This window comes from Mobula hypostoma, chromosome 19, assembly GCF_963921235.1.
Source record: "Mobula hypostoma chromosome 19, sMobHyp1.1, whole genome shotgun sequence".
In the NCBI taxonomy this organism is placed as follows: domain Eukaryota; kingdom Metazoa; phylum Chordata; class Chondrichthyes; order Myliobatiformes; family Myliobatidae; genus Mobula; species Mobula hypostoma.
In genome coordinates this window covers 35164201-35175839 of record NC_086115.1, presented here as the reverse complement: position 1 = coordinate 35175839, position 11639 = coordinate 35164201, and the positions used below count along the sequence as shown (strand labels likewise).

At 39.9% G+C, this 11639-nt stretch overlaps 2 protein-coding genes across 2 annotated transcripts in view; one reads left to right on the top strand and one right to left on the bottom strand.

Annotated features, from left to right (window-relative positions):
• The first annotated feature begins 214 nt into the window (after positions 1 to 214).
• ankrd1b (ankyrin repeat domain 1b (cardiac muscle)) lies at positions 215 to 6991 on the top strand. Its single transcript, XM_063071668.1, has 9 exons — positions 215 to 370; positions 2132 to 2338; positions 2511 to 2642; positions 2722 to 2829; positions 2924 to 3022; positions 3304 to 3402; positions 3494 to 3592; positions 4133 to 4231; positions 5686 to 6991. Exons 1-9 carry the CDS (start codon positions 344 to 346, stop codon positions 5782 to 5784), a joined length of 969 nt encoding a protein of 322 aa, XP_062927738.1. The 5' UTR covers positions 215 to 343; the 3' UTR covers positions 5785 to 6991.
• Positions 6992 to 7110: 119 nt separating this feature from the next.
• Positions 7111 to 11639, bottom strand: part of rpp30 (ribonuclease P/MRP 30 subunit) — a 38514-nt gene continuing 33985 nt past the window's right edge. The window contains exon 11 of the mRNA XM_063071669.1: positions 7111 to 11196. Coding sequence (XP_062927739.1) covers positions 11081 to 11196 — 116 coding nt within the window. The 3' untranslated portion in view covers positions 7111 to 11080. The remainder of the gene's footprint in view (positions 11197 to 11639) is intronic.

The window sequence follows — 11639 nt, the reverse complement described above, 5'->3', positions numbered from 1 at the left end:
AACGTGATTAACATAGCTTGGTTCTTTAGTCATTTCTAATAGCACGCGGATCATATTTCAGATGTTTCATATATGTCGTTTTGTCTGGATTGAAGGCGTCTGTCATCCGCGGTTAAAAAGGTCTTGTGACATGAAATCACGCCTACCGCTATGCCCGGAATGACGAGGAAGCTGCAGCCGCCGACCGAGCCCCGGGCCCAGCTTCTATCTTGGAACATGATCTCATTCAGAGGCGCCGGTTTTATATATAAGGAAAGTTAAGGCTGGGAAACTCATCAGATGCTAGCAGTGGCTACCGACGAGATTCAACTGGATTCAGGGAGTTCTAAGACCCACCGACAACATGGTGATGCTACGAGTTGAAGATCTGGTAGGATCTTTGTTTCATCCAAACAGTAGTATTTAATGAAACTTTAATTTTCTATTTGCTAAGGATAAATATCCCACAGTGCTTTTAATATAAAGTTAGCATGCCTGTAGAGTTATGACCTTATGTGTAAGTTTTAAATATAGGATTTCTTGAAGCGGTAATAGATCAATTATATATGTGAATCTGCGTAGTTACAACATTTTTATTGTAATCTATAATTTACCCACTTTTATTGTGTTTACAAAAAAAAAATCTTCTATGCACTTTAACTCTGTTTATAATTTGTCCAGAGACAGTCAAAGATCTGTTTGACTGATGGAAGCAGTCCAGTTTCCGTTTATTGAAACTGCTTTAGAATAGACCTCCACAATCACATTGCTCCTGAATTCTTCTCACCAATACAGTATACATCACTTTGTGCTGTTCTTGATTACGCTTCATCTGCTGTTACACAGGGAGAGCTGTGTGCGTGGAACAAGCTGGGCTGGTGGTAGAGGCAAATACACCAGGGACTTTTAACAAGTTGGGTACTTTATAACAGGCAAAATATGCAGTTTAATAAAATGTAATCATATACAATGACAACGATGGCTCGGGCTGGATCTGGTTACCCTGGAGCGAAGAACAGAGGTGAAGAACGGACATGATAGACGTATACAGTATATAATAATGAGGAGTACAGTCACAGTAGGCTGCAGGAAGCCATTACCCATATCAGAGGTAGATAACATTGGAGAACATAGATTTGGGGTAGGGGGAGTTGGATTTATTGGGAACCTGAGGGAGCATTGTTTCACCCAGAGGGTGGTGAGTACATGAAAGACGCCGTCGGAGGTAATACTGCAAGCAGAGTCTCCAGCAGCATTTAAGACTTGGCTTGATGAGAGCTCGAATCGCCCAGTCATAGAAGGTTAAGAGCCAAGTGCTGGAAGAGAGTTTCAATACAGATGGTGCTAATTAGCTAGCATGGATGTGGTGCTTCCATGTTGTGTGACTGTGATGACTCACAATTTGAGAACACAATATATAATTCCAGGGATATCTAAGAAAATGCCGGAAATATGCAGCAGGTCAGGCAGGACAACTGGAGAGAGAACTAGAGTAAACTTACATCAAATTGGTAGAGCTGGAAATAAGATAAGTTTAATGTAGCTGTGACGGGGGAGAGACAGAGAGGACAAAGGGGAAGGTCTTTGGGAGGGCTGGGACCAGGAGAGACTAAATGAATGGTGGTGATTTCGACTGAAAGAAGGCGGTGAATGGTAAACTGGTGGTGTCAGTAGGAAGTGACGAGCGCGAGCTAAAGGACCAGAAGGGAAAAGTCTGGTTGGGATCGACATCACTCCGCAACTTCTCGATGATGCAATCATAGCCGATGGCGGGAAGCCTGGCTCAATGGCGACATCTCTCCATATCGCGCTGAAAAGATCGACTTAAATGCATTAACGGCAGTAGATACGCGCTGAATACTTGGGTTTTAAACCGCTACAATCGTTATATAGAAACTCAAGATTCAAGATTCAGCTGTATTTATCTGGAGTACATCGAGTTCACACAAATAAACTCCGAATCAGAATGTGAATGTCTTTGTAAGATATTTCAGTTGGACATAAAGAACTGGGCTCAACATCACTATATCACAGGGAGTTCTTAAATTAAATGTGGAATTGGGGTGATTTCAATCCTCTACTCTCTACTGTAATTAGTCTGGAAGCGCCGAAGCGAACTTCATCCAAATTTATGCCGTGTCTCTTCCAACAGGTAACCGGTAAGAAGAGCCTGGCTAAGCCCGGGGAATGGGAGGCTGGTTCGTTGAGTGTGCCGGAGGAGTTCGGAAGTGGAGGATACTGCTCTGCGGTGGCGATCGAGAAACAGGATGATCTGAAGAGCCAGACAGAGCCTTTCCATTTCATACCCAGCCACCAGCACCAGAAGGAGAAACTCCAGCCAGTGGCACATAGCAAAAACGTACGTGCAATGTGCCTCAAATAGCTCGTGATTGCCAATATTCTTTCTGCAATTCACATCGGCTCCCTAGTCCCCAATGTCTGTAATATATTTCTGATCAAATTACATTTCGTGGACATTTCTACTCCTTCGAGGGTTTCAGTAATAATCTTTTCTCATTATTTGTTTTCAGATAAAACCTGTGGAACAGAGACTGAAGCTCGAAACTATAGACGATCTTCAATTCCTCGTTAGGTTGAAGAAGAAGAAACAGTCTAAGACTATTGCACCGGGACTCCCAAAGGAACAAGAACCGGAAATTATAGTAAGTTTAGGCACTGCGAGAGAAAATTGAAAATAAATCCATTCTTCCAGAAACTAACCCGTCCTGTGCTCTGTCCCAGACTGAACCTGTAGATGTTGAAACGTTTTGGAGAGCGGCTTTGGACAACAAGCCCCTTGTGGTGGAGAAATACCTTGCAGATGGTGGCGAACCGGATGTTTGTGACCAGGTAATAAAACGCAATCCTATTAATCGAATGAGGTTTGTAACTCCGCCTGATTAAAGGAAATTAAAAATCTTTTTTATTTATTTTCTGCACACAGTTTAACAGGACTGCCCTGCATCGCGCTTGCTCGGAGGGAAACGAAGAGATTGTACTGAAACTACTGGAAGCCGGAGCCTCCACAGAGTTTCGCGATATGGTACGGTATCATGTATAACGATCAGACACACCAGGGTTTGAAATGACTGATGCAAACACCTTGAACTTCAAGGAGCGCTTTAGCCTCAAAGCCTGCGAGGTTTCATTTGTCGGTTACAAAGTGTTTGCCCGGTTTGTTGTGGGTGGGAACAAAAAGCAAGCGCCAAATACTGTCTGTATGCCCGGTTACGTCATCGCAGCACGTGACGCCAGACGCGTCTTGGAGCGCTCGGATTCCCCCCTCCCGTTACTAACACTGACACGATCTTGCTTCTGGCGCAGCTCGACGCAACAGCGGTCCACTGGTCCTGTCGCGGGGGCAGCCTGGAAGTTTTAAAAATTCTGCTAAATAAAGACGCAGCTGTGAACGCAAAAGACAAGGTGAGCAGATTATCTACCTAATCAAATCTCTGACTAAAATTCACCGGTATTCAAGCCGATTTGACAATAACCCCTCCCTTTTGTTATACAGTTAAACAGCACTCCTTTGCACGTCGCTGTCAGAACCGGACATTATGAATGTGCTGAACATCTCATCGCGTGCGGAGCAGAACTTAATGCGAGAGACATTGTGAGTACTAAAAAAAATTTATCCGCCTCTAATATAGCTACACTGAACCTTTATTTCCATAAAACAGTTTAAAAGACTAGATTGTAATGCAATACCTTAGTTTTTTTAAAATCGATGCGCCAGTGATAGATAGCGTGGTGATAGAACTTTAGAATGACAACTGATTCGTTTTAATGCCCATGGAGGGCAGTGAACTTGTGCCCAGGCTGGGATAATGCAAAAGGGCGCTAGAACACAGAGATGTTAATCTATGTTTTATTACATTATCGTGGGAATTTATTAATATTGCAGCCGATAGAATTAGAATGCAGTATTTTTGAGCTTTTTTAAAAAAAATAATGGAGGATATCTTGACCAGTTTCCTAGGTCATTTTAATTCTAACACTGTTGCTTTTGGTGATTGAGTCTAATGTGTTTTGGGGCTGCTGAAAGTTAGTCCCAAATCTGGATTGAGGAGAATGTTCCGAACATACTTTGTGGATGTGCTAGTAATACGTTCATTGCAATTTACTATCGTCTTTCAAATATCGTTCTCTGAAGGAAGGGGACACGCCTCTGCACGATGCAGTGCGACTAAACCGTTACCGACTAATGAAGCTGCTGATGATTTACGGAGCCAAAATCACTTTAAAAAATTGCGTAAGTACAAATAATCAACAGACAGACTCCCTTTAATCTTACAGGGTTCAAACCTGAGTTAGTGGTTAGATTCTTTGGCTGTGCTTTTGTTAGACATTTATAACACATTTTGAAGAGTTTTTGTTGATGAATATTTGTCTGAGCAAAGACTAAGTTAAAACTTAGTTTGCGTTAAAACCCATCTTTGATGATCGACATTATAGTTTGCTTTTTAAGTGTTTACCCCTTTTTATTAATCCAATTGTGTGTCAATCTGAATTATTCAGCGGATTGCGCTACTAAATATAGTGACTAGATAATTTGGTGCTTAAAACCTGAATAGCAATTTAATTTGAACTAAGCAACTTAAAATGGCAAATGTTATCTGTTTGATTTTAAAGGCAGCGGCTCATTTGATGTTAGTGTGGACATTACGCGCTTGGGTTACTTGTGATTACATTCAGTATAGAGGGTTGCGTTGTTGAACAGGCTCGAGGGGCCGAGCGGTCTACTCTCCTAATTCGGAAGTTTACAGAGCCAGATATCGGATAGCACAAGAATGCACTTCAAGTCCGTGAAGAGCAACTGAATGTTGTATCTGCCAGTGTTAAATTTAGCCTATAACGTACACATCCCTAGAGCATCATAGACACACAGACAGGTTCCATAAAGTCTACAGCTCCATAGCATTTATCTAAATTGAGCTGTTTATATTGAATTGGGCACATATTGGATCATTATAATGGATGCCTGCATTTATGCTGTTTCTGTGTGGAAATGAGAAATTGCGAAACGCATTAATGGTTATCTCACGACGAATCATCTACGGGTACAGTCCCGACCACTGTTGCTGGCCTCTTCTACCAACACTGCTGCCCCACTGCCGGGATATCCCGTTCCCAAGGCTGGGTGCAACGGTAACCCCAGGGTCGAGGTACCACTGCTGGGCAACAGAAACCCCTTGCAGGATCGAAGAGGTGTTTGTGTATGGAGCGAGAGGGGGTAAGGGAGAGTCGGGATAAAGAAGGGGAAGGAGAATCGATAAAGGACATAAAAGAGAGAGTGAAAAGGGGAGATGCAGCCGGGGTTCAGTTTGTTCTGTTGAGCACATAGACCAGGCAGTACAGGAAAAAAATGTTTCAGGATGTAGTCTTTCATCAGAATGGAACTGCTGGAAGATAAATAAATATTTAACAGGAGGGAGAACAGGAAAGTCAGACATATGTCAATGTATTGTGCTGTCATCAACTTGAAAGAAAAATGATAATAGTTTTTCTACACCACATAATAAGGAAGTATGAGGGAAATTGAAGATCATCGTGTGTCAGGATAGTGGAATCAATGAATAAATAGACAAGCTCCGGTGTCCTTAAATTGGAAAACCATGGAAAATTTGGATCCATGCTTTCTCCCCCTTTAGAATTTGTCAATTCAGTGTTTTGTTGCTTAATGTAATTCCCATTGTCTTGTTACAGAACGGACAGACACCATTGGATCTTGTTCTTCAGTGGCAAACTGGCACAAAGGAAATACTTAACCAATTTATGGAAACCTCCCAGATGTCATCAAAATGAAGCCTGCTGTAGTGAGGAGTAAAGGGAGCCTCTTCCCTGTCCCCTCCTCCAGCCCCAAGGATGCCAGGTGCATTCTGCTTTGAATTTCTGAGAACTTCAACACATTCGCGACATGCTTAGTATTAGAAATGTTCAATCTTCAAAGCTCAATATAACAAAATCTATTGAAAGTGCTTCAGTTCATGCATAATGAAAATGAACTTAGAGAAGTGAAAAGTTGAGGCTGGTTTTTTTAAATGAAGACGGAAGTTCCTGCTGACGTTTTCAGCTGTCAATAAGGGTTTATTCTGAAAATAGGAAGTTGAAGGAATGAGACTGGAGAACACTGAACAAATTCGGAGTGGTTTGTGTATACAGGATTGATGTTTCAGAGATAATATATGGGACAAGGTGTTTTGTAATTAATTGGCAATGGTGGAACGATGTTTGATTACCACCCTCCATATATTTATTAAGATGGCAATTCAGCTATTAAAATAGTTTATCAAAAGATAGTTGGATTTGAAAGTGGGTTCTTGGATGGAATTTAGGTATGGGCTAGATGTAAGCAGAAAGTCAGTAAGTAAGGATACTGAAAGTTATGAACTGAAACTTTACGAGGTAATGAACTATATTTATGATGTATTATTTGTACATTTACATGTTACAAATTTGTAAATTTTGTACACATTATGTACTGTTATTTATTTGCAACTTAAATGAAACGAGTTTGCTTTTGCAAGTGGGTTATGATTCCAAACATCTATTTAAGAAAAATAGTATTTTCTATAAGACTAGTTATACGATAATGCAGGAAAACAGAAAGCAAGTCTCCAACCATGGTTGTGGTTCTTGAGGCCAAGAAGACTTGAGAATCTGAGATGTATATCAATGGTCATCTGGCAGATTTAAATGTAATTGCAGCACAGATGTGACCAAGACCTTTGGTCACAGGCAAGATTTTGCATCTAGACAGTACATTTGGGTGATTGTACTCATGAATCCGCCCATGAATACATGCATGTGATCTGAGGTAGAGTTGGAGACTCTCATAATGAATATCTTCATGTCTTCTCCTCAGAAAGTGATATTATTCATATAATATTTAAAGTGCTATTGTGATTTATTTTGAAAGTTATTGTACTATCTTACTTTGTGATTTATTCAAACACTGAAAACCATATTGTAAGCAGAACAAAAATAAACACGATTGAGATCTTTTCCATCATCTGAAGCATGTTGGTAACTATATTTATATTCACATCAGTTGCGCTATTTATGGAGATAACAGGATTCAAAAGCCACAGGCCTTTAAGATGTCAATGCTACCTAGTAAGCAGGTGTGGTTAATTCAAATAACTAATTAATCATGTAGTACAAGGCTGTAACTATCAAATAAGCGTGTGACTGAGCAAAAATCCAAATAATTATGTAAATAATCATTATAGAAGCCACAAACAGAAATGTGATCAAACTGAAAAATTGAATTAGTGCCGAGAGTCACCAACACTAATTCCTCTAAGCCATAACTTATTTCCTTTACGTGAAAGGTGCTGTCAAGGTCGTCTCAAGTGATGGACTTTTTACTTGTGTCTGCCAATTCCTACACCTAACTAGAATATTACTTTTAATATTGCATTCATTTTCCTAACTTAATTCTTTTTCCGGGTGATGGCACTTTTCCAAGTTGTTATTGGTAACGTTCTGAGTGCTTCAATCTTTGTTTTTGCTTTCTAGCCCCATGAAAGGTTACATATTACTCCACCAGCACCCCAGCAGTGTTCATCTTTAACACCTATTTCTGGTCCCTCACCATACTATTGGAAAATGCACTTTTTCTGCCCTCTGTAAATTGATTACATTTGGCCTTCTGAGGAAGAACAGTAGATGATAGGGCAAAAATTGCAGTCAGTGGGATGAATTGATGTGCAACATCCAGGCAAAATTGAAAAAGATGATGAATACAGTGTTGAATTGAATGTTATATTTGAATGCACCCAGTATACTGAATAAGGTAGGTGATCTTGTAGCACAGCTAGATAGGCAGATATGATGTGGCATCACTTCATTCTGCCTGAAAGAAGTTCAGAGCTTACCATCCAAGGATACATCTTGAATCCAAAGAACAGGCAGGTAAGCAGAGGGGGTCAGGTGGGTGTTGGTTAAAAAAAAAATGAAATCAAATCTTTAGAAAGAGGTGACATAGGATCAGGAGATGTAGAATCCTTGTAAGTACTGTAGAGTTAAGAACTGCAAGTATAAAAAGACCCTGATGGGAGTTACATAGAGGGCCCAAACAGTAGGCAGGAGGTGGGATATAAATTTCAATGTGAGATTAAAAAAAAGGCATGTAATAAGGTCAATATTGTGATAGTGATGGAGGCTTTCAATATGCAGGTAGATTGGGAAAATCAGGTTGATGCTGGATCCCAAGAGAGGGAATTGTAGAATGTCCATAAGACGGCTTTTTAGAGCAGCTTGTGGTTGAACCCATCAAGAAAAAGGCAATTCTGGATTGTGTAATGAACCAGATTTGATTAGGGAGATTAAAGTAAAGGAACCCTTAGGAGGCAGTGATCATAATGTAATGGAATTCACCCTGCAATTTGAGAATAAGAAGGAAAAAGTCAGATGTAAGGAAATTATAGAAGCACGAAAAGTATCTGGCCAAAATTGACTGGAAGGAGTCACTACCAGGGATGACGATAGAACAGCAATGGCTGGAGTTTCTGTGCAATTTGGAAGGCACAGGAAAGATGTATCCCAAAGATGAAGTAGTATTGTCAACAGAGGATGAGGCAACCATGGTTGACAAGGGAAGTCAAAGATAGGATAAAAGTTAATGTGAAGGCATAAAAATAGCAAAAAATTAGTGGGAAGCTAGACGATAGAAATGCTTTTAAAAAGCAACTAAAAGAGCCATTAAGAGAGAAGAGATGAAATATTAAGGCAAGCTAGCCAATAATATAAGAAAGTTTTTTTCAGATATATAAAGATTTAAAAGAGAGACGAGAGTGGCTATCGGACCTTTAGAAAATGATGTTGGAGAGGTAGTAATAGGGAACAAAGAAATGGTGGATGACCTTACTAAGTATTTTGCATCAGTCTTCACTGTGGAAGGGACCAGCAGTATGCCAGAAATTTGAGTGTGTCAGGGGTCTCAAGGGTGCGTAGCTGCTATAACCAAGAAGAAAGTGCTTGGGAAGCTGAAATGTCTGAAGGTCAATAAGTCACCTGGACCAGACGGACTCCACCTTAGATTGTGCAGGCATTAGTAATGATCATTCAGGAAACAAAAGATTCTGGAATGGTTCCGGAGGAGTGGAAAATTGCAAATGTCACTACAGTCTTTAAGGGAGGCAGAAGAAAGGAAATTATAGGTCAGTTAGTCTGACCTCAGTGCTTGGAAAGATATTGGAAGCAAGATATTGATATTGAAAGATATTGGATTAAGGATCAAGGTACACGGAGGCGCATGATCAAGTAGGCCAAAGTTAGCATGGTTTCCTTAAGAGGAAATCTTGCCTGAGAAGATGTGTTGGAATGCTTTGGGGAAATAACAGGCAGGGTAGATAAAGGAGAGTGAGTGGATTTTTAGGCCACTGACATGGTGCCACACATGAGGCTGTTTAACAAGATAAGAGCCTATGCTATTACAGAAAATATTCGAGCTTGGATAGAAGATTGGTTGACTGGCAGGAGGCAAAGAGTGGGAATAGAGGGAGCCCGTTCTGATTGGCTGCTGGTGACTAGTGGTGTTTCACAGGGGCCAGTATTGGGACCGCTTCTTTTCACATTATGTGTCAGGGATTTGGATAACAGAATTGACAGCTTTGCGACCAAATTTTTAGACAATACAAAGATAGGTGGAGGGGCAGGTATGGTTGAGGAAGCAGGGAGTCTACAGGACTTAGATTAGGTGAATGGGCAAAGAAGTGGCAGATGAAATATAGCGTAGCAAGGTGTGTGGTCATATACTTCGGTAGAAAAAAATAAAGGTGTAGACTATTTTCTAAATGGGGAAAATTTAAAAAATAATAATCAAATCAGAGGTACAAAGGGACTTGGAGTCCTTGTGCAAGATTAATTTGCAGGTGAATCAGTGGTAAGAAAGGCAAATGCAATGTTAGCATTAACTTCGAAAGGACTAGAGTACAAGAACAAGGATGTAATGCTGAGGCTTTATCAGGCTTCACTTGGGAGTATCGTGTGCAGTTTAGGGTCCATGTGGGTCCACAGGAGGTTAACTAGAATTATTCCTGAATGAAAGGATTAATGTCTGAGGAGTGTTTGATTGCTCTTGGACTATACTCACTGGAGTGGGGGGGGGGGGGGTCTCATTGAAACCTATCGAATATTGAAAGGCTTAGAGAGAATGTATGTTTTTGTGACAGTTACAGCCTTCCATTTATGGCACCATCATGACAAATCTAGTTTGCATCATTTCCAGTAGCTGATGCATTCTGTTTATAACATGGAAACCATTGACAGCATTCCATTCCAGTGACTTGGCTGACGATACTATCATACATTGCTCCCCCAACAGCAAGACCAGATTTGACCTTACTTTGAGAGCATGAAGACTCAGAGCTGCTTTTGTATGAATACGCTGTCTTTACAATAATAAACTTTGGCATAAAAATCTGGTCTGCATCCAATGAATTGCCTGTAATGTAAATGCTGGATATGCTGAATAGGACTTGTAGAGCAAAACTTGGACCTAGCTATTGAACAAATGGAGTATTCAAAACTTGCCACACACATCCAGATAATTCTTTATGCTATGGACAAGTATTTCAGTACAAAGAATGAGAAAGTACCTTTGAGAGCAACTTTGGGTCAATGACTCCAAGTGGTTTTAAGGAAAGGGGAAAGGGGACAAAAGCATCTCCAGACTCTACCTCCCACCCTTTTCGTGATCCATCCATCCATGGAACAGTTTCTTTTTGGATGAATGATATATATAGGAACATATTATTGCCTTAGAAATGGACAGGAAGAAACCACACCAAAATGTGGTCCTTATTAAAAGATTTATTCACTATTTTCCCTGTCTTGTTTGTTCCATCTTTGAATTTCTCACAGCTTGGAATTCAGAACTGACAGAATAGTATTTTGAATTAACACTGCATCTAACTGGTTATAGAACTTAATTATGAACTTTGAAGTTCATTTTTGATGACTGAAATATTTAATGTTAATTTAAAAAGTTACTACAACAGCACAATGTTGTTAGATCACTATTCAAAAAACTATGGACATACTTTCATATTTATAAAGTAAATAAAATTTGGGTAATAACAAGGTTTTCATCCTATCATCGGTTACTTTCAGTCTTGGCTTTCTTGGAACAAGGTCTTCCTTCTTCTCTCTCTTCAGTTGCTGTAACTTTTCTTGCGGTGTAGATCACACCTAATGCAGTTTTCCTGGTTTCTGTATAGTAAAATTAGGCAATAAAGATTTTAATGCAAGGTCTCTTATGGAACCAATGTGAGAACAAGCAACAAATTTCTGTGTATTCCTGCTGATTTGCAGGTTGCAATAAGACATGACAATTTAGAGATGTTAAATTAAAGAGAAATTGTAGAGTCAGTATACTAATTTCCCCTAGGCTTCACATTAATTAAATAGTGTCCATGACCTCTGTAAAATATCATTCATATTCAGCCCCTTGAGTCTATTATACTGTACTTCATACAACCAGAAAAGTCTTGAGGCAACTAATTATAAGTCCAAAACCCAGATTTTTCTCGTTGGATACGATTCCCAACAGAAGTAGAGAAGCTGGTTGTTGCAATTTGCACTTTTCAAGAGTTCAATATTTCAAAAGTACTTCACTGTCTGCGAAATGCATTGGAAAGTTCTGAGGTTATGAA

Coding starts and splice junctions, on each gene's coding strand:
- ankrd1b (XM_063071668.1), top strand. CDS start 344: ATGGTGATGCTACGAGTTGAAGATCTG. Junction 2,339..2,510: donor CAGTGGCACATAGCAAAAAC/GTACGTGCAATG, acceptor ATTTGTTTTCAG/ATAAAACCTGTGGAACAGAG. Junction 3,593..4,132: donor AACTTAATGCGAGAGACATT/GTGAGTACTAAA, acceptor CGTTCTCTGAAG/GAAGGGGACACGCCTCTGCA.